The 22,551-nt window shown below is 38.8% G+C and overlaps 2 protein-coding genes across 3 annotated transcripts in view; both read left to right on the forward strand.

Annotated features, from left to right (window-relative positions):
* LOC137650488 (ubiquitin-conjugating enzyme E2 T-like) overlaps positions 1–6,051 on the forward strand; it is a 41,211-nt gene extending 35,160 nt beyond the window's left edge. For both annotated transcript variants that reach the window (XM_068383716.1, XM_068383715.1), the window contains exon 6: positions 5,184–6,051. In XM_068383716.1, coding sequence (XP_068239817.1) covers positions 5,184–5,297 — 114 coding nt within the window. In that variant the 3' untranslated portion in view covers positions 5,298–6,051. The remainder of the gene's footprint in view (positions 1–5,183) is intronic.
* Positions 6,052–14,623: 8,572 nt separating this feature from the next.
* Positions 14,624–22,551, forward strand: part of LOC137651171 (eukaryotic translation initiation factor 3 subunit L-like) — a 43,722-nt gene continuing 35,794 nt past the window's right edge. Inside the window, exon 1 of the mRNA XM_068384311.1 lies at positions 14,624–14,753. Within this exon, the coding sequence (XP_068240412.1) occupies positions 14,730–14,753 (24 nt within the window). The 5' untranslated portion in view covers positions 14,624–14,729. The remainder of the gene's footprint in view (positions 14,754–22,551) is intronic.

A 22,551-nucleotide genomic window follows, 5' to 3' on the forward strand; every position in this document is an offset into this window, starting at 1 on the left:
ATAAAACCTTAAAATATACTTCATTATCAATACCAACCAATAACTGTTCCTTCAACCTTCGGTCAAACTCATTATTAAATTCACATTGTTGAGCTAATAATTTAAGTTCTGCATAATATTCCTTCACTGACTCACTACTTTTCTTCTTCCTCTGTAGGAAATCACATAATGCTCTATGATAACTTGGTTTCGTTATGAAATGAGACTTAAGTTGATTTACTAGGTCATCAAAAGGAACTGCAGACGGCAATTTCGGTGCTGTTAACTTACAGATCGTGGAAAAAGTCTCTACTCCCACTGAAGAAAGCAACAAAGCCCTTTTTGCTGTCGCCTCGGTTACTTCGTTTACTTCACAATTCATGGAAAATAGATCCAACCAACAATTTAGTTCCAACTTATCTGGATTGAATTCGGGAATTGCCGGTCTCCTTGTACCTGCCATCCTTCCTGACTGGGTATGGAACTTCGGTAAATCGGTAGTCCCCAACAATTACAGCTGAACTCAGGCTACTCACTGGAGTCTGGACGTTGGCCAGGCCTAAACTGGGTGTGCTAGGCTAGATACGGCCGGCTGTCGTTGGTACACTAACTCTGCTTCCATATGACATACCTCTTTGTACACTGGATTCTTCCTCGTCGCCACTGTTACATCCTCGTCCCTTTAGTACTTAGGTTCCAAGAAGACAGGTTGGTAAGTCCGTACTTTATTCTGGTACATCAAATACAAGTAAACAGACCCATGCTTCTGCTGGCGTCACAGTTCGTGGATGGCGGGGGAAGACAACAATAACAACTCAAAAGTTCAACATGGTAGAATGAGAGAGTAGTGTTTCTCAATACATTACACCCAGTCTGTCAAGTGGCTAAGGGAGGGTTACAGGATACCATTCTGCCGCAATCCCCCTCTGACCACTTCTCCCATCAACCTCTCTCCCAACTACAAGGAAAAGGACAAGAGGCTAGCGTTACATCAAGAGGTGTCGCTCCTGTTACAGAAGGAGGCAGTGGTGATAGTCCGGGATCATCAATCCCCGGGCTTCTACAACCGTCTCTTCCTGGTGGCCAAGAAGACAGGAGGTTGGAGACCGGTGCTGGACGTCAGTGCGCTCAATGCTTATGTCACCAAGCAGACGTTCACTATGGAGACGACGAAGTCGGTCCTAGCAGCGGTCAGGCAGGAGGACTGGATGGTCTCGTTGGATCTGAAAGACGCCTACTTTCACGTCCCCATTCATCCAGACTCTCAACCTTTTCTGAGATTCGTTTTTGGAAAGGTTGTGTACCAATTCCAAGCCCTGTGTTTTGGCCTAAGCACGGCACCTATGGTGTTTACGCGACTGATGAGGAATATTGCGAAATTCCTCCACTTGGCGGACATCAGAGCCTCCCTTTATTTAGACGACTGGCTGTTAAGAGCCCCCACAAGTCGTCGCTGTCTGGAGAGTCTCAGTTGTACTTTGGACTTGACCAAGGAACTGGGTCTTTTGGTCAACTTAGAGAAGTCCCAGCTTATTCCTTCCCAAACCATCGTTTACCTGGGAATGGAGATTCGGAGTCAAGCTTTTCGGGCTTTTCCGTCGGCCCCAAGAATCAACCAAGCCCTAGAGTGCATACTGAGCATGCTGAAGAGGAACAGATGCTCGGTGAGACAGTGGATGAGTCTAACAGGGACCCTGTCATCGTTAGCCCTGTTCACCGAGTTAGGGAGACTCCACCTCCGCCCCCTTCAATACCATCTAGCAGCTCATTGGGACAAGAATATGACGCTCGAAGCGGTCTCTATTCCTGTTACCAAAGAGATGAAGACTACTCTCATGTGGTGGAAGAGCAACATCCTTCTCAAGGAGGGTCTCTCGTTAGCTGTTCAGACCCCCAATCTTCATCTCTATTCGGACGCATCAGACTCGGGCTGGGGCGCGACCTTGGACGGACAGGAATGCTCGGGATCATGGAACAAGGAACAGGAAACGCTTCACATCAATTGCAAGGAGTTGTTGGCAGTACATCTGGCCTTAATGAACTTCAAGTCCCTCCTGCTAAACAAGGTGGTGGAGGTGAACTCCGACAACACCACAGCCTTGGCGTACATCTCCAAGCAGGGAGGGACTCATTCGAGGAAGCTGTACGAGATAGCAAGGGACCTCCTCATTTGGTCAAGAAGTCGAAACCTCACACTGGTAACGAGATTCATTCAGGGCAATATGAATGTCTCGGCAGATCGCCTCAGCAGGAAAGGTCAAGTCATCCCCACAGAATGGACCCTTCACAAGAACGTGTGCAACAGACTTTGGACCTTGTGGGGTCAGCCAACGATAGATCTGTTCGCTACCTCGATGACCAAGAGGCTCCCATTGTACTGTTCCCCAATCCCAGACCCGGCAGCAGTTCACGTGGATGCTTTTCTGCTGGATTGGTCCCATCTCGATCTATATGCATTCCCGCCGTTCAAGATCATCAACAGAGTTATTCAGAAGTTCGTCTCTCACGAAGGGACACGGCTGACGTTGGTTGCTCCCCTTTGGCCTGCAAGAGAATGGTTCACAGAGGTACTGCAATGGCTGGTCGACGTTCCCAGGACTCTCCCTCTAAGAGTGGACCTTCTACGTCAACCTCACGTAAAGAAGGGACACCCAAGCCTCCACGCTCTTCGTCTGACTGCCTTCAGACTATCGAAAGACTCTCTAGAGCTAGAGGCTTTTCGAAGGAGGCAGCCAGAGCGATTGCCAGAGCAAGGAGGATATCCACTCGAAGAGTCTATCAATCCAAGTGGGAAGTCTTCCGAAGCTGGTGCAGAGCCAATGCAGTTTCCTCTACCAGTACCTCTGTAACCCAAGTTGCTGACTTCCTGTTACATCTTAGGAATGTTAGATCTCTTTCGGCTCCTACGATCAAAGGGTACAGAAGTATGTTGGCAACAGTTTTCCGCCACAGAGGCTTGGATCTTTCCTCCAACAAAGATCTACAGGACATCCTTAAGTCTTTCGAGACCTCTAAAGAACGTCGCTTGTCCACTCCAGGCTGGAATCTAGACGTAGTCTTAAGGTTCCTTATGTCTCCTAGATTTGAACCTCTCCAGTCAGCCTCTTTCAAAGACCTTACTCTCAAAACTCTTTTCCTCGTCTGCCTTGCAACAGCCAAAAGAGTTAGTGAGGTTCACGCCTTCAGCAGGAACATAGGATTCACATCCGAAACAGCTACATGTTCCTTACAGCTCGGGTTTTTGGCAGAAAATGAACTTCCTTCACGTCCTTGGCCTAGATCGTTCGAAATTCCTAGCCTCTCCAACATGGTGGGTAACGAGCTAGAGAGAGTTCTTTGCCCTGTCAGAGCTCTAAAGTACTATCTTAAAAGGTCAAAACCTATACGAGGACAATCAGAGGCCTTATGGTGTGCCATTAAGAAACCTTCGATGCCTATGTCCAAAAACGCAGTTTCGTATTACATAAGGCTTCTGATTAGAGAAGCTCATTCTCACATGAAGGATGAAGACCTTGCTTTGCTGAAGGTAAGGACACACGAAGTGAGAGCTGTAGCTACTTCGATGGCCTTCAAACAGAACCGTTCTCTGCAGAGTATTATGGATGCAACCTATTGGAGGAGCAAGTCAGTGTTTGCATCATTTTATCTCAAAGATGTCCAGTCTCTTTACGAGAACTGCTACACCCTGGGACCATTCGTAGCAGCGAGTGCAGTAGTAGGTGAGGGCTCAGCCACTACATTCCCTTAATCCCATAACCTTTTTTAACCTTTCTCTTGAATGCTTTTATTGTTGTTTTTGGGTTGTTACGGTAGGCTAAGAAGCCTTCCGCATCCTAGTTGATTTGGCGGGTGGTCAATTCGTTCTTGAGAAGCGCCTAGGTTAGAGGTTGTGTAGAGGTCCTTTAGTATGGGTTGCAGCCCTTTATACTTCAGCACCTTAGAGTTGTTCAGCCTCCTAAGAGGAACGCTGCGCTCAGTAAGGAAGACGATCTTATTAAAGGCAGAGTAATGGTTCAAGTCGACTTCCTTACCAGGTACTTATAATTTCATTGTTATTTTGAATAACTGATAATATGAAATACGGGATACTTAGCTTCTTGATTAATATGTACACTGGTTTTCACCCACCTCCCTGGGTGTGAATCAGCTACATGATTATCGGGTAAGATTAATATTGAAAAATGTTATTTTCATTAGTAAAATAAATTTTTGAATATACTTACCCGATAATCATGATTTAATTGACCCACCCTTCCTCCCCATAGAGAACCAGTGGACCGAGGAAAAATTGAGGTGGTGTCAACAAGAAGTACTGCAGTACCTGGCCACAGGTGGCGCTGGTGAGTACACCCCCCTCTTGTATAGCGATCGCTGGCGTATCCCGTCCGTAGAATTCTGTCGGGCAACGGAGTTGACAGCTACATGATTATCGGGTAAGTATATTCAAAAATTTATTTTACTAATGAAAATAACATTTTATCAGAATATAAATAATTCTTTTAGAGGAAAGATTGCTTCCACATATGAAGTTACTATTTTACTTGTGGATGCACAGAGAGAGAGAGAGAGAGAGAGAGAGAGAGAGAGAGAGAGAGAGAGAGAGAGAGAGAGAGAGTGAGTGTGTGTTTGTGTTACAAGGAGTTGCAAGGATTTTGGATGTCTCAAAGACTTTTTAGTCCATCCGAGGAGACTCCGTTTGCTCTTTGGTAGAGCAATTTAGTTTTAGCATTTAGATTTTTCTTATGATCTTGTCTAACTTAATCTTGAACTCGTTTACGGTGTTACTGTTTACTACATCCACTGGAAGTCTATTCCAACTATTTGCTATTTTGTATGTAAAGAAATTGCCACATTGAGAGGTGTTGTATCTTTTCCGTTCCAGTTTATATCCGTTACCTCTGAACTGATTTGTGCTAAGCGTGAATAGATTGTTGTAATCTACATTTGTTATTCCTTTAAGAATATACTGGAGGCATTATATGGCAGTTCCACGAAGTGGTTTGCATGACACTGAAAGAAAACTTTTATTGATTTCTTTTTTATTTTGTGGCTGTGAAATTGGCGCTTATAAATTAATAGCATTTTACTACTTGAAAGTAAGAACTGTACAATACTAATATAGATTTTAATTTTAAAATCCTATTATTAGTGTTATTATATACAGATCAGTTTTTCTTTATTGTGTATGCCTTTTGTATTTTCAGGATTCATATGAGAAATCGTCAAGACCTGGAGGTTCAAATTCAGAGGAGAAGCGACCCCTTGAATCGGAAGAGAAGGAGGATGGAAATTCCTCTGGGAAAAAGATTAAATCCTGAAGACCTGCTCAGAGTTTAGCTGTCATGATTCGGAGATATCTATTTTTGATAACCTGTTTCTTTTCTTGTAAGATTTTTATTTCAAGTTCTTTTATATGCATGTGAAGGAGAATATTATGTACAGACATCCGTTTCTATAATTATGTTTAAGGGATTAGTTTTACATTTTTTTACATTTATTTTTTTGAGCTCCCCATTCTTAAACTGATAATATTGTATAGGCTTCATTGAATATAAAATTTTAATTCAACTTCATTTTTATTCCACTTTCTTTCAATGAATCTTCTCGTTGATTTTATTTGCAGCATGAAAATGACCAGAACAGACAAAAGTTCTAAGATTTAGGAATGGTAGTGTTCCCAATTAAGTATGACTTAATTTTTTTTGCCATTTTTTTTTTCTAGATTGTTGTACATTTAGAATTAATAACATCTCACATTGGTTTAAAATATTTCTTAAGAGAATTTTTATGAAAGCAATTGTATGATAGGTAAAATTAAATTCCATTCATGCTAAGCCTGAAACTAGTCTTTTCAAATAATCACCACTAGAGGGCTCCTTGTGTGGTGAATTGTAAACAATACCAATGGTTCTTTATGTCTTTCTTTTCATACATGGCCAAATATGCATTTTATTAACTCAAAATTTTTGTCTTTGTGATGATTATTATTGTTATTACTAGCCAAGCTACAACTGTAGCCGGAAAAAAAAAAAAAAAGCTAGAAGCCCAATTGCTCTGACAATGTGGAAGGGAAATGGGAAATAACAAATAAACTATAAATGAAACATGTAATATATTAACCCTTTTACCCCTAACGCTATTTGGAGCTTTCCAACCCTTAACCCCCAGGCTTTTTTTTTCAAGCACATTTTACAATATATTTTTTTCAAATTGCTCTAACAGCCTTAATTTTTGTCATAGAGAGGTCAGGTTGGTCTCATTATTTTGGAAAATGCCTGAAGTTTCTCTTAAATTTATCAAAAATATGCAAAAAATGTAAGTAGCAGTTTTTTGCAAGGACATACCGGTACGTCCAGAGGGTGGGTAAAGGGATGAGTTTTGTGAAACATGCCAGTATGTCCATTGGGGGTAAAAGGGTTAAGATACAAATTTTTCAAATGAGGGTTAAAAGGACTTCACCTTTCGATTGATGGCAGACTCATATCTTCAAAAGAAGTAGACCAAATTATTCAGTAAATTATTCAATTAAAAATGGTATTCTAAAACTGAATGATATGCCAGATGATTATATTGGTTGACCCCTAAATTGTAGCACTTCCACAAATGGTTTGTAAAATTGTGATGATGTGAGTTTATAACGAAGGTGAGAATGAAGGCGTCGTAAAACAAAGAACCTCTGAGAGAAAGCCGTTGATAGTCCAATACATGACATAGGCCTCAGACATGTCCTACTTCCATCTGTTTATGGTTCTTTTGTGCCAGTCTATACCCGCAAATTTTCCCAGCTTGTCAATCCATCGTCTTCTCTTTCTTCTCCTGGTCCATTTGCAGTCTCTTGGAACCCATTCTGATTTTCTTTTTGTCCATATGGAACCCATTCTGTTTTTCTTTTTGTCCATATATTATCTGTCCTTCTCATTATATGTCCTGCCCATGTCCATTTATTTTTCTTGTTAGAATATTCTCTACTTTACTTTGCTCTTGTATCCATGTTGCTCTTTTTCTGTTTTTCAGTGTTAATTCCACCATTCTTTCCATAGCTCTTTGAGCTGTAATTAGGTAGTATTCTAATGATTAAGTAAGGCTCCAAGTTTCTGATGCATAAGTTAATAATGGTAGGACTATCAGATTTAATACTTTTCTTTTTAGAGAAAGTGGCATTTTACTTTGCATAATCTCATTTTGTTTACGAAAAGCTTCTCATGCTTATCCTTCTTTTAATTTTGGTCTCATGTCCTGGTGAAACACTTACTGTTTGTCCTAAGAAATTTTAAACTTTAGCCTTACAATCATGATTTTTTGTCATTCAGTTTTTATTTGTTCTCACTGGTGTCTTTCTATTAAGTAGTTTAGTTAATTGTTTCTTTCTCCAATTTTTACCCTTAGTTGAAAATTTATTTTTGTAAATATGACTCAGAAGATTGGCTAAAGTGTCTTTAATTATTGTGTGAAGAAAGTCTAGAAGACGTGACAAGGAATCATAAAATAAGCTTTAATATGCCCCCATTGTCATTTGTCTGGCTACCCATTGAAATAGTGGGTGCATTTAGAAACAGAACTAATGACAGGAATTGGCTAATGAAAGGATAACAAAGATTCGGTTGTAATGTTATGTTGTCCATAGTTATATTGAGCAAATACTAAGAAAATAATGGTATGTTGGTTGGCAGAAATTCCATACAAAAAGTGTCTTGAATTATGTACTGGTAGCAGACACAGAAGAGAAGCTTGACCGACTAGTGACAGAATTTGGAAGGGTGTGTGAGAGAAGGAAGTTGAGAGTTAATGTGGGTAAGAGTAAGGTTATGAGATGTACGAGAAGGGAAGGTGGTGCAAGGTTGAATGTCATGTTGAATGGAGAGTTACTTGAGGAGGTGGATCAGTTTAAGTACTTGGGGTCTATTGTTGCAGCAAATGGTGGAGTGGAAGCAGATGTACGTCAGAGAGTGAATGAAGGTTGCAAAGTGTTGGGGGCAGTTAAGGGAGTAGTAAAATATAGAGGGTTGGGCATGAATGTAAAGAGAGTTCTATACGAGAAAGTGATTGTACCAACTGTGATGTATGGATCGGAGTCGTGGGGAATGAAAGTGATGGAGAGACAGAAATTGAATGTGTTTGAGATGAAGTGTCTAAGGAGTATGGCTGGTGTATCTCGAGTAGATAGGGTTAGGAACGAAGTGGTGAGGGAGAGAACGGGTGTAAGAAATGAGTTAGCGGCTAGAGTGGATATGAATGTGTTGAGGTGGTTTGGCCATGTTGAGAGAATAGAAAATGGTTGTCTGCTAAAGAAGGTGATGAATGCAAGAGTTGATGGGAGAAGTACAAGAGGAAGGCCAAGGTTTGGGTGGATGGATGGTGTGAAGAAAGCTCTGGGTGATAGGAGGATAGATGTGAGAGAGGCAAGAGAGCGTGCTAGAAATAGGAATGAATGGCGAGCGATTGTGACGCAGTTCCAGTAGGCCCTGCTGCTTCCTCCGGGGCCTTAGATGACCGCGGAGGTAGCAGCAGTAGGGGAGTCAGCATTATGAAGCTTCATCTGTGGTGGAAATGTGGGAGGTTGGGCTGTGGCACCCTAGCAGTACCAGCTGAACTCGGTCGAGTCCCTGATTAGGCTGAAGGAACATAGAGAGTAGAGGTCCCCTTTTTGTTTTGTTTCATTGTTGGTGTCGGCTACCCCCCAAAATTGGGGGAAGTGCCTTGGTATATAGATAGATAGATTGAAGAGTGTTACTTTACATTCAAGAATAGTTTAGCTGCTACTGATATGATTTCAGCAAAGCGAAGGGTAAGTGCATCTTTTTATTTAATTTTAAATTCATATACTCTATGATTACTGTATAATACATTGAAATATACGAGAAAATAGTATCCAGTAAAAAGTGTTACAAGTAGATCTGTAAAAGGGAAAGCAAAAATATCGTCCCGGGCACTGAATGTCCATCACAGACCTATTGCCTGACTCAGTATTGTTGGTAAATGTGGATAATTACATTGTGTAATGATTTTGTAATGTCTGAGACCTTGATATTTTACAAATTGTATAAATCTATACTTGAGAAAAGTTAGAGGTAGTCTAGATAATCCTTTAGAACCTTAACGTCCATCAGTGGTAAGGCTTTGTCTTTTACCCTCTATAAATTGAAGAGAAGGAAAAAATATATAACCAATATATGTAAATAATGTCTTTATGATTTCTCACGTATTTTTGTGTGTCACCAAGTATAATACATTAACAGTAGAGGTACATGTAAATCAGTGTTGTCTGATTACATCACGTCACACTCCCCCATCGTTTCAGATTCCAGAGCCTGAAGGGCCTTGAGTACCGCCAAGATTTAGACAATTAATATGCAATGTTGATTCTTCCTTTGATAAACTCCCTGACAGCTGAAGAAAATACCTAGCGCCCCACCCTTCTTTGGAAGCATCCGTGAAGCGAGATACATCCAGAACCTTACATCCAACAACATATCCTGAGCCAAACGAAGAGAATCATACCACCATGGTCCTGGTTCCCCAGTAACGCCATCCACATCCAAATCGGCAATGATTCATTTTTTTTTAACTTTTCCAACAGCCAAATGTAGGACTGAATCGTCTTTTCCGAAAAAACAACACATATAGGAAATGTTGTTGTTATCATCCCAGAAGAGACTTATTCATTAATTATTCCTTGTTTCCTTACCCCACGGGGCTATTTTCCCTAATGGGGCCCCTTGGCTTATAGCATCCTGCTTTTCCAACTAGGCTTGTAGCTTAGCAAGTAATAATACCACTGAGATTCCTAACCTTTTCTATATCCTTAAGTAACCAAAATTGCTAAAACAATCTTTTTCAAAGACTCAATCAAAATCATCCAGTCATCCAAATACTACAGATCTCTGATGCCCAGGATCATCAACCATTTGGAGAATACTGTTGAATCCTGGTGAATACTTGAGTTATCCTGGGACAAATTTAGGCATTAGTAAATATTTGGTTCATTTACAAACGGAAGCAGTTTCATTAATTACAGATGAATAGGATTGTGAAAGTAAGCGTATGTTAGATCTATTGAAAACATCCGTTTTTTCAAGAAGAACTTCGAGAAAACTGCCTGCCTGATTAGAATTTAGACATCGAAAATGGGCCTCCACTCACTACCCCAGTGCCTTGGGTACTAAAAACAAGTTGCTGTGAAACCCTTGGGATCTAAAACCTCCCCTATTACATTTTGTTTCTGTAGAAATTTTTCAACCTGAAAAGATTAACATTGACTGAATCATTTAGATAAGTTGGACAAGGCAGAGTTAGAGGACAGGAATTTCATATTCATCCTTTATCATAGGAAGGACTCAAGGATTGTGTTAAAAGGTTTCCCAAACTTTTTGCAAGAGGTATACCTAATACCTTTCATCCCCATAGAGACCTTAAGGATGAGACAGTAATGTGAATGCCAGGATATGAAAATATGTTATTTTGTCAGAATAACACATCTAGAATACTGTGTGGTATTGATCCTCGTGGTGGAGAGAGCATGGCTATTAGAATTCGCTGCATACCTTGTATTACAAACAGGGTGGTACTGTCCAGCAAGATCTGAGTGCCAATGATGGTTAGAATTATGAAAAATCTTATGCAATATGCATAACAAAATAACCGAGCAACGGTGTGCCAGAGATTAATATCTAGATCCAAACTCAATGGACCTTAAATTCCTGTCCAATAAATTAAGATGAGATTCCGTAGCTGAAGACCAGACAGGAAGCAATACTCGAAACAATACTGAATGAAAGAATTACCCTGGACAGGTATGATGGGTCGTACACGACCCCTACAGCATGTTCAAAACCTGTTTTTTCACCATAAATCATCAGCTGTCTTGAATATAGAAGTGATCGACCTGCAAGGGGTGACTAGTCTACATGCCATTGTCTGCTTTAGGACTGATTTTTGTCTAACTTCCCTCCCCCGTTTTTTTACCCCCCCCCCCAGGGGTCGACCTCGACCCTGAAATACCTAAATAGGGTTAAGTGATCAAAAAGAAAAGTTATTACATAATTATAAATTGTCGAACAGTGTTGATAATTGTTTGGTTCTTTATAGTTGGAAAGTGTAGGTGGATGGTGTGTCTACCACTTGCATGACATTGGTTTTGGCTTAGATGCCATATATTGCCATGAGGTCCATTTTCCCTCAAATGCTAATTTCTGATTTTTTTTTTTATTTTTGGCAAATTTCTTATTTTTTTTTTCTATTTATTTTGAATTTATCTTCAATAATGGCCAGCAGGCAGTATTCCCTCGGCATGGATGTCATCAACACACTTCTAATGGAGTTAAAAAGAGATGTTGATGATAATATGGAGCTTGCAACCTCATGTGTTTGATATTTATTTCTCTGATAATTTCTCCTTCGTATTTGTAAATATTTTTTTTATGTGTATTAGGTACTTGAAATTGATTTATATAGTGTTTTATTTTTATTATTATTATTATTATTATTATTATTATTATTATTATTATTATTATTATTATTATTATTATTATTATTATCATCATCATCATTATTATTATAGATCATAGTTTATGTATATATAATAATTTGATATCATTTTACTTTTTATTGGTCAGAAGTTTCTTATTTTGATTTCATTTTACTTTGATTGGCTACCGATTTGCTATTTGATATCCTTTTACTTTTATCAGTTACTAATTCTATTTTCTCTTGCTGTAAGTATTGTATCAATTTTGTATTGGTCACATCAAGCTTCCTGAAAGGACTCACTGTCATAGCTGCCCACCTAAGACTGACCACATGACAAACACCACTTGTTTGAGGAGCAGGAAGCCTGTTTGTCTATAGCTTCAAACTGTCTTGTATCTGAATTGTACCTGATAGTTATAGCTAGGTTAAATCATGAAACTTTCTTTTTTTACTACTTGTTTGTATAAATACTGAAATTTTAATCTTTACAAAATAGATATCACCCATTTTTTATCTAAAGTTTATTTCAAAGAATTTAAATTTTATATGATAGAAATAATTGTCAAACATCCAGAAAGCCATCATATCAGTTTTATTCCAATCCACTAATAATTAGATAAAGAAATAACACCTTGAAATTTACATAGCCATTTTCCATTTCAAGTGGTAGATTGGGCTGTAAGAGTTGTTGCAGTCTGCGGCCATTTTGTAGACATACCCGAAAGGTAAGTTGGCATATCTCTATATATTCTTGTTCTGTATAGAATTCGTGATATTTTGGTATATTTTAATGCATAAATATCATATTTTATAGGAGATACAATGATTTTCATAAGAAATTTACATTGTGAAACTAGGCCGTCAAAAAATTACCTTTAGATTTCACCCCTGATATAACAGTAAATTACATCTTAGTGCACATTTTATTATGTATTTCTGTTCTAGGATAATATGAGTTTATTCTATAAAGAAATTAGCCTCTGCCTATTTCATTTAGGTACCAGAAAAAAATAGTGAAACTTGGACTAGTTTTTTGGCCCAAAAAAATTACCTTTTATTTCTCATTTCAGATCTTGACTTCTATGGGTCCAACTCATTTCCAGCAATTACACGTTGTTGCTTTGCCATCTAAGAAGGTGTCCCTAAAGGGATTTATGTGTATATGTATGTTTCTATTTTTTGTGATTATTTATGTCAAGTCTTTTATTTTTTGTATACTTAAATTTTTAATATATTTCCAATAAATAGTTATTTTGTAGATGGGTATCATTTATATTTTCAGTAGTTTTTGGCATTCTTTGAAGTATTTTTAGCAAGTCAAACAATACAGATTGATGCATAACTAAATTTTTGCTGAATTTTTTTTTTGGAGTCGGGGTCGAGCTCGACCCCTAAATACCTAAATAGGGGTGTCCAAGAACGATACCTGACCAGGGTTAAAACACTTCAGAATAGATTCATTATCAAAAATCTTATAAGCCCATTTTAGAGCAATTAAAGAAGAGAGAGACCGTATTTGTTTCTCAAAATTAAATTTGCTATCAAGAATCACTCCTAAAATGTAAGTCATGCAGAGTAAAAAGAAAAAAAAAATGACAGCGTTGCAGAGACCTGGATGTTGAGGAGCCACTGTCCTGGACCTAATTACAATTATTATATTATCATATAGACATTGGATCTGCATACATGAGTGTAATTGATATTTTGTTGCATCTCAAGTATAATGCAATGATTTAAAGAAATAATAAAATGTATTAAACCTCTATTTTCCTCTTGGCAAGGGTAGAAGAGATCCTTTAGCAATGAGGACACTTCAAAATCAAACCATTGTTCTCGTCTTGGGTGGTGTCAGTCTGTGTATGGTCTTCCACTGTTTTGGCTTCTTGGGGTAGAGTTCTCTTGCTTGAGGGTACACTCAGGCACACTATTCTATCTTATTTCTCATCACCTTGTTTTTTTCAAGTTTTTTTTTTTTTTTTTTTTTTTTTGTTTATGTATGAAATATCTATTTCAATGTTATTACTGTCCCTAGAATATTTCAATTATTTACTACTCTTGTAGTTTATTTATTTCCATTTCTCACTGTGCCTTTTTTCTGTTATAAACCTCGGACTTATAGCACCCTGCTTTTCCAAGTAGCTTAGAGAGTAATAATAATAGCGAGTAGGATAGGACCAGAAAAGCGCCCTTTTAAGTAACTAATGTTGATTCCTACATTTTCCCAATCTAGATTGTTAAAAACTTCTAGGTACACTATGGTTAATTTAGGAGTGATAAGATCTCATTCTCTAGCTCCTTTCTCGATGGGAATTTTCTCACTATATATGTAGTTTTAGGATTGCTGTAGGTCCTGCAACCCGTAGATCCTATTGATACCTTCAAGTGTTCTAACATAAGATTCATGTACTGCCCTTCCCGTATAGATAGATATCTTCAATTACTCTAACATAAGATTCATTTAGGATAGTTCCCGTATAGATATCTTCTGGTATTTTAATGTACGATTAATCTATTCACCAGCGACCAATAGTTAGGATAGGTTCACGCTATTCACATTTAGATAAAACTATTAATATTTTTTTCTGAAATGTGTGAAGTTTATACATTGTAATTCAAAGGTGTTATTATATAAAGTAATAATCAACATAAACTGTACTTGACATTGCATTACGTTTGTCCATTATCGAAAGACTACTGAGAAGTTGAGAACCAATCAAATTAAAGTGTATTTCTATATTTACTAAAAGACGTCGCTGTGTAATGGAAAGGAGAACATGGATATTGTTTGAATAAAGGGTATTAAACCTCATGTGGTGGAGTTATTATTGACTAACAGACTAACATTAAAATTTTATCAACTGTTTGATTAGTTTTAATGTTTTATTTTGTATAATATTTACAGGGGAGGCCAAAGACTTCAGAAATTGAGCTGGATCTCCTACTAAAAGTAGAAGAAGAAGAAGAAGTCTGTTTCAGAGTTGCCAGGTTTTCTAAATGAGAAAAGGTCAATTTCTAATCAACAGAGGCTTTAAAAGGTCAACCCATTAATAGAAAAAGGTCAAAAATATAGTATTTAAGGCTCGGCTTTTTTCATATTACTAAAGGCCAACCTATTTAAATACAAAAGGTCAAATTTGAGTTTTTTTTTGGCCGGAAAAAAGGCCAACTGGCAACTCTGGTGTCAACCAATGAGAGCCCAGATGCCGTTCTTTCTTTAGGACGTCAACATATTGTTGTGCGGCCGAAAGTTTATCTACAATATTTAGCACCTGAAATCATCCACCATGTATAACGAATTCGTAGATGAGGTAATATACGTGGCAAGATATCCGGTGGTGTATGCTGGAAGCAGTTACATGTGTGGAAATTATGTATTTTTTGTGTAATAAGGCTATGTATGTTATCGGTGTTTCATGAGTCGGAGGGAAAATGTGTACATCTACTGGTTAGGTGAATTTAGGGCCCAAGTTCAGCTTTTGGGCCTTCTTATACGGTGTTTGACTGACGCAGAATTAATAATTGGCCAAGAAAATGGTATAGGACCAACGATATTGCTGGAAGTTAGGGGCAAAGATATTTTTTGGGGTAATATTTCGTTAGAGTCCCACCCAGCTCATTTGTTTACATTTTTGTCAAGTAAAACACGTGAGAAAAAGAAACAATTCTGATCACTACATTATCCTAGCAATTATGTATTAAGGTAAAAACGTTTTGTACCTTACTGTGTAATGTAGGCTTACTAAATTGTATTTTCTGTAAAAATAGAACATGCTACATTTCTGATGGGAAAAACAGCCTTTCCTCTAGTAATTAGTGTGCTTTCAATGAATTTGACCTGTATTTCCTCTGCAAGTAAGCGGTTCTAACTTTATGGACCCCCTCTCACTTCCCGATGTACACAGATTGGGGAGTGTATGACCAGCCGCCTGTATGTACGGTGACGACTAATCAAGAATACAGTTGTGTAAGGCTGGTCGTAGGGTGGCGTTAGCCAACCCCCTCTATTAGGTAAGGACACGTATTGTAGGTTGGGACGGGAAGTCATTCATGTTAATTGGTGTCCATTTTTAATGCACATGAGAGGAACTGACCGCTGATATACAAAGGCTCCCACAGGTTGGAACCTGGTACTTTTGGTGTGCAAAAAAGGACAAAATGTGATTATTTATCATTTTCAAGGGTTTTAAAAGGCCACAGAACCTAACAAACCCACCTAACCTGTCCAGTAGTTCCCAGGTCACGAACCTTGGCGCCAACCCCCCCCCCCCCCCTCAACCCCCTTCCCAAGTCATAGACCTAGCTGGGGCCAAGCCCCCGGACCCCCTTCCCAGGTCATAAACTAAAGTGGTATTTGTTTACAAGACCACGCTCTCCGTATGCTGCCAAATTAGGCAAAGCTATTGTTTTCCTCCATTACCTTATTTGTAATTTAGAAAGTTTGCCACATAAGAAGCAAGTTAAAATTATGAAAAACAATAGAATTAAAAAAAAAAAACTAGCCTGGTTTCCTCACTAAACGACGTGGAACTGATATCGTCAACATAGTCAGCCAAACAAAAGTTTGTGATGACAGCGCACATTTGATACATCAAATTATGTACTAAATTAAGAATGGAGTAATCACTGATAAGTGTCCATAGGACACTTTTCAGTAATTACTCCATTTTTTACTTAGTATATACAGTATTTTGAATATATCAAACGTACGCTGGCATCACTAATTTTTTTTTTGGCTGGCTATGTTGACAATGTCAGTTCTACGTCGTTTAGTGAGGAAACCAGGCTAGTTTTTTTTTTTATAATAATATAGATTTTTTTTATAATTTTAACTTGATAAGCTGTAAAGTCATTACTCTTGGTATACTTTACAATCCTTACAATTTTTGGATTAATCAAATTATAAGAGATTTGCAAGTATCTTCCCTCTCTTACTGATATGTTGCCATCTCTGTGTCTCGTGGGCAAAGGTCGAGCATCTCCAACCCACGCTTGATGCTCCTATTACCCTGTTTGAATTTTGAATATATCGTATTCTGATTGGATAAAAAAGCCCTCCAGCAATATCTCAGGTCAATTGGAGTCTGGATAGTTTCAAATTGGCGCAATTACCAATTTGGTATTCCACCGCTAAAGCACTATTCAGTCAATCAAAACATCATCTACAGTAAATTCTAGGAACTATGGAAGAGAAAATCCGTGTCAGGATATAGAGTTTGTACGGCTCGTAAATTTCACGACAATTTTGATCATTTTCCAAATAATTCTACTTTTATCTGGTGATTGTTTACTCAGGGTATTTAATACGTTATGGGAAAGTTTTTATTCTATGCAAGTGTGTGATAGATTTGAAAAGGAGTTGTGGGTCATGGCCACCTTTATATATACACCCCAAATACTTTAATGTTTGGTTGCAAGTGAATATATATATATATATATATATATATATATATATATATATATATATATATATATATATATATATATATATATATATATATATATACACACACACAATACTTACATTATTCAGAGTACTGAAATCAAAACCAACTGGTTGTATCACCTTCTTTCCAAGAGGCAACTTCACATTTTTTTTTTTTATGGTGGACAGGACAGAAAAGTTCTTGGTTGGGGAGCACATGGTTGATTAGGTGGGGAATCACAGGATGCTGATTACGTTTTGTTCCTTTGCGAAATACAGTATAAAGTATCATATCCTTTATATAGGGAACAGTGAGCTGGACAGCCTTTAAAATAGTTAGTGAGGTAGCGGTAGTTAATGACACGTGGGAGCGAGGGCAAGGAGCCCCACTCCCTAACCCGTCGAGGTCTTTGAACTTACAGTAAATTTTTGGCCGCATTAAGTACGTACATACTGAAGGGCCCTTATGCAAACTTTTAATGTTTGTTTTACCAGGAAGTGATTACAGGCTGTTAACTTTGTGATTGTATTAACTCGTTGTAGGAGGATGGACTTTGCAGCCAGTGTTTTTGTTATACCAGCTGAAAATCCACACTGTTCTTCGTAGGGTTTGATTGTTCTCAATCATAGGTAGTAGGTTGGCCAAGGCACCAGCCACCAATTGAAATACTATTGCTAGAGAGTTATTGGGTCCATTGACTGGCCAGATAACATTATATTGGATCCCTCTCAGGATATGACTCAATTTTCCTTTGCTTACACATCACTTAATAGTCTGGCCTACTCTCTATACATTCTCCTCTTTTCTCATAGATCTAACTACACTAAGATAATGTAACAATTCTTTTACACTCAAGGAGTAGACTACTGCACTGCAAATTTTTCTGTGGTTACTTTCCACTTGGTAAGGGTAGAGGAGATTTTATTTATGGACACCAACTCTTCTAGGAGGACACTCCAAAAGCAAGCCATTGTTCTCTAGTTGTTTGGTAGCCCCCTAGCCTCTGTACCATGATCTTCCACAATCTTGGGTTATAGGCACACTTATCAGTTTCCATATTTTCTTTCCTCACCAGGTTATTTTCCTTATTGGAGCCTTTGGGCTTATAGCATCCTGCTTTTCCAACTAGGGTTGTATCTTGGGTAGTAATAATGGCGGTAATCCCAATGTGCCGAGTGTATGTCGTGGACTCCTTGCAGTGGTAGAAGCATGCCTTGAGGAAGGAAGAGAACTTTGCTTCTTTCCACTCACCCGATGTTTGTACTTAGGTGCCCCTGCGCATGCTCCCCTGGTTCTTTTCCTGGGAAGTGTGTGGCAGCAGCAAGGAACCCTTGGATTTCAGGTGCTGAAGGCGGGTGGTGTTTGTTGCTCCTATCAGAGGTTGAAGGCTCTTCTGTGTTTGTGTTACCACTGATCACAAGTGTGAACTAAGAAGGTTTTGGGCTCATTATTTCTTTCAGGTAGGCTCCCCATGACCTCTATTGCCTTGGTGATCCCAGTGGTGTGGGGCGTGTCAGTGTTAACAGTGGCTCCCCTCTCTAGGGGCCCCGGGACTAAGGGCGTGTACTTCGGGTGCCAGAGAAGGGCTTTGGTACTTTTCCCAAACCAGCCACTCCTTTTCTTCCTTCCCTTGTGTCTATCCCTGACTCTTGTGCCCAGGTGTTCGGGGGTTTCTGATCCCTGTAAGTGTGACTATCCCTCCCCTGATAGTGTTGTGGTTCCTGTTGGAGTAACCACTATGGTTCTTCCCTTTGGGAAGTGTCAATGGCTGGGTTTCTCAGTTTTCAATTCCTCTGCTTGCAGAGCTTAAGGGATGGTTGGTAAGAGGAAGAAACGTAGGTGGTGTTCTTCCTCCTCTGACTCCTCTTCGGCTTTTGACTTCTTCTATTCTATCTTTTTTTTTTTTTTCTTCCTCTTGTTTTTTTTGAAATGGTGTGTTGGGCAGGCTTAATAGAAGGGCCATGGATGCCTGGTGGTTTATCAAGAGGTTGTCTTTTCCTTTTTCTGATTTTTTCTTCTCAAAACCATTCTTACTGTCCTCCCTTCAGTTGAAGTGGCTATCCTGGAGGGTATTTAGCCTTGCATGGTGTATCGGCTCCTCCATGTTGACCAGTTTTTCCGACTTTTTACTATAGTCTATGGGTATCATCAATCACTTTTTTTTATTATTCTGTACATATTGTTTTTGTTATAATTCTTGTTAATCTAGTTTTTAAGTATGATGTCTCTTTTTTATTTCTATTAGTTCTTATGCTGTCTGGAGACATTGAGCGAAATCCGGGACCAGTACGTCCTAGATTTCGTCAATGTCGTCTTCTGTATTGCAATATTCGTGGTCTTCATGCAAATATCCAAGACCTTACAGTTGCGTCCAGACAGTATGATATTCTTTTGTGCTCAGAAACTTTGGTTTCTAATATGAGGCACTCATCTGAGCTCCTTATAACTGGTTTTAAGAAGCCAATAATGCTGAAACGTGATGCCATTCCTAGGGCCAGGGGAATGGCGGTGTATATTAGGACCGAGTACCCTGCTTCTCATAAGTCCTGCTATCAATGTGGATGTCATGAGATTCAGGTAATAAAAGTTTGTGGCAGGCATAACAACTTTTATTTGTGTTCGATCTACCGGAATCCAGACATGGATGATTCTATCTTCGATTGTCTTCTTACCATTATGGCTAAGATACAAGAAGATGATAGAAAGGCTTCTATTGTCTTTGTTGGTGATTTTAATGCTCACCATAGGGAGTGGTTAAGTTCTATCTCTCCTACCGATCGCCATGGCTTAAGAGCTTTAGACTTTGCCTCTGAATCAGGCTGTGAGCAAATCATAAATGAAGCTACCCACAGGTCTGGTAATTGCTTGGACCTCGTATACACTGACTCCCCTGGCGTTATAACTAGTAAGGTTGGTTCTCCAGTCGGGACTTCTGATCATGCCTTGATTTCATTATTAGTGAAGACTGAGCAGCCTGTCCCTGATATATCATATTCCTGTAAAATTTATATGAAATCCCAAGCAGACTGGAATGGGATTTTGCATGATCTTTTGTCCTTGAATTGGTCACAATTATATAATAGTGTAGATCCTGTTGTCTCTTTGAATGAGAATCTAGTCAACATAATTGATAGGCGTATCCCTTCTCGTGTGCTAAGGTACCGAATGAAGGACAAACCGTGGTTCAATGATGATTGTAGACGTGCTTATTTGGAGAAGCAGGAGGCCTATCACCTTTGGAAGGGTAACAGATCAGATTTGACCTGGAACAACTATACTCGGCTTCGAGCTTTTGCTCAGAGAGTTTATGCCTCAACTGAAAAGGAGTACAATTTAATCATAAAAGAAACCCTCTCTGGTACAACTCAGGAACATAAATGGTGGTCTACCCTTAAATCTGCACTCTTTGGTGTAGATGCAACAGTTCCTCCTTTACTTAAACCAGATGGCTCAGTCACTCACTGTCCAAAGGAAAAGGCAACCCTTTTGGCTGATGTTTTTGACAGTAAACAGAGTAATGAAAAACTTGAACTTCCTCATTCCTGTTTTCCTGAGGCTAAACTAACTAGTTTAGCTTTTCGATCTCGTGAGATTAAAGCGCTGTTGATGGACCTTGATGCTTATGGAGGTGTAGACCCAAATGGTATTTTTCCTTTGTTTTTTATAAAGACAGCAGATTTCTTAGCTCCAAAGTTATCTGTTATTTTGCGCAAGTTAGCAAGAAGAGGAGCTTTTAGCACTTGTTGGAGAATTGGTAATGTTACTCCTCTATGTAAATGTGTTTGTGGTAGCTCAAGTCCCACTGATTACCGCCCAATTTCCATAACTCCCATATTATCTAAAGTTTTTGAACGTCTTCTGGCAAAACGTCTTAATAGGTTTGCTGAAGGTAATCATCTATTCCCTAGTTTGCAATTTGGTTTTCGTAAAGGCCTTGGAGCATGTGATGCCCTTCTTACAATCTCCAATGCAGTACAGAAATCCCTTGATTGTGGTCGGGAAGTTCGTATGATTGGCCTTGATTTTAGTGCTGCCTTTGACCGTGTTAATCATGAGGCCCTTGTTTTCAAACTGAAACAGTTGGGAGTGGGTGGGTCGTTTCTTAGCATTATTATTGATTTTTTAAGTAGTAGATCTCAAAGAGTAGTTGTTGATGGGCACCATAGTGAGTATAGGAATGTGATATCCGGTGTTCCACAGGGTAGTGTTCTTGGCCCATTACTTTTCATACTATATACACATGACATGTGGTTTGGCCTAGAAAATAAGCTTGTTGCATATGCAGATGATGCTACTCTCTTTGCATCAATTCCATCCCCTGAATGTAGATCTAGGGTTGGTGAATCCCTTAATAGAGATTTAGCTAAAATTAGTGCATGGTGCAAATTATGGGGTATGAAGTTGAATCCTAACAAAACTCAAAGTATGATTGTAAGTAGGTCAAGGACGGTGGCTCCTCAACATCCGGATCTCAGTATTGATAATGTTTCTTTAAATTTGTATGACTCTTTCAAAATTTTAGGTGTGTTTCTCGATAGCAAATTTACTTTTGAGAAACATATAAGGTCTGTGTCTTCTTCAATTGCACAAAAAATTGGTTTATTGAGAAAGTCTTTTAAGATATTCGGTGATCAATCTATTCTGAAGAAGTGTTTTAATTCTTTTATTCTACCTTGTTTTGAGTATTGTTCTCCTGTCTGGTCTTCAGCTGCTGATTCTCATCTTAATTTGTTGGACAGAAACTTACGGTCTATTAAATTTCTTATTCCTGATCTAGATATTAATCTTTGGCACCGTCGTTCAATTAGTTCATTATGCATGTTACATAAGATTTTTCATAACTCTGACCATCCTTTACATTCAGATCTCCCTGGACAATTCTATCCTGTTCGTAATACTAGGCAGGCAGTTAATTCTAATAGCCAGGCCTTTTCCATCATAAGACTCAATACTACGCAGTACTCTAGAAGTTTTATTCCAGCTGTTACCAAGTTGTGGAATGATCTTCCTAATCGGGTTGTTGAATCAGTAGAACTTCAAAAGTTCAAAGTTGGAGCAAATGCTTTTTTGTTGACCAGGCGGACATGAGTCTTTTTATAGTTTATATATGACATATTTGTTTTTGACGTTGTTAATAGTTTATATATGACATATCTGTTATGACGTTGTTACTTTTTTTAGAATGATTTATTGTTAATATGTTCTCTTCAGTTATTTGTTTCCTTATTTCCTTTCCTCACTGGGCTATTTTTCCCTGTTGGAGCCCCTGGGCTTATAGCATCTTGCTTTTCCAATTGGGGTTGTAGCTTGGATAGTAATAATAATAATAATAATAAGATAAAGAATGGCGGGGGGGGGCATGCCAGTCACAGTCTGAGGAAATGGCTACTTTGACACAACTTCTTTTAGGGGAGGTGGGCAGCACCTGAGTGGCTTCCTTCCCAATGGGAAGGGAACCACACACCTGTATTTTGGCCATCTGGAGCTGATGCATGGGTCAGACTTGAGCTTGCCCCTTTGGTTTCCGACTGTCTCTTCATCTAAGATGAAGAGGTGTAGGGAGAAGTATGAGGGGATATTGTCAGCTGTAGTCGTAGGAAGGGCTTCTTTCGACAACACCACCTCTTTTATTGTTGGATGGCCTATGTGGCTCCTGACTCCATTGGGAGGGACCCACAGGCAT

The sequence above is a fragment of the Palaemon carinicauda genome, chromosome 12 (assembly GCF_036898095.1).
Source record: "Palaemon carinicauda isolate YSFRI2023 chromosome 12, ASM3689809v2, whole genome shotgun sequence".
In the NCBI taxonomy this organism is placed as follows: Eukaryota; Metazoa; Arthropoda; class Malacostraca; order Decapoda; family Palaemonidae; genus Palaemon; species Palaemon carinicauda.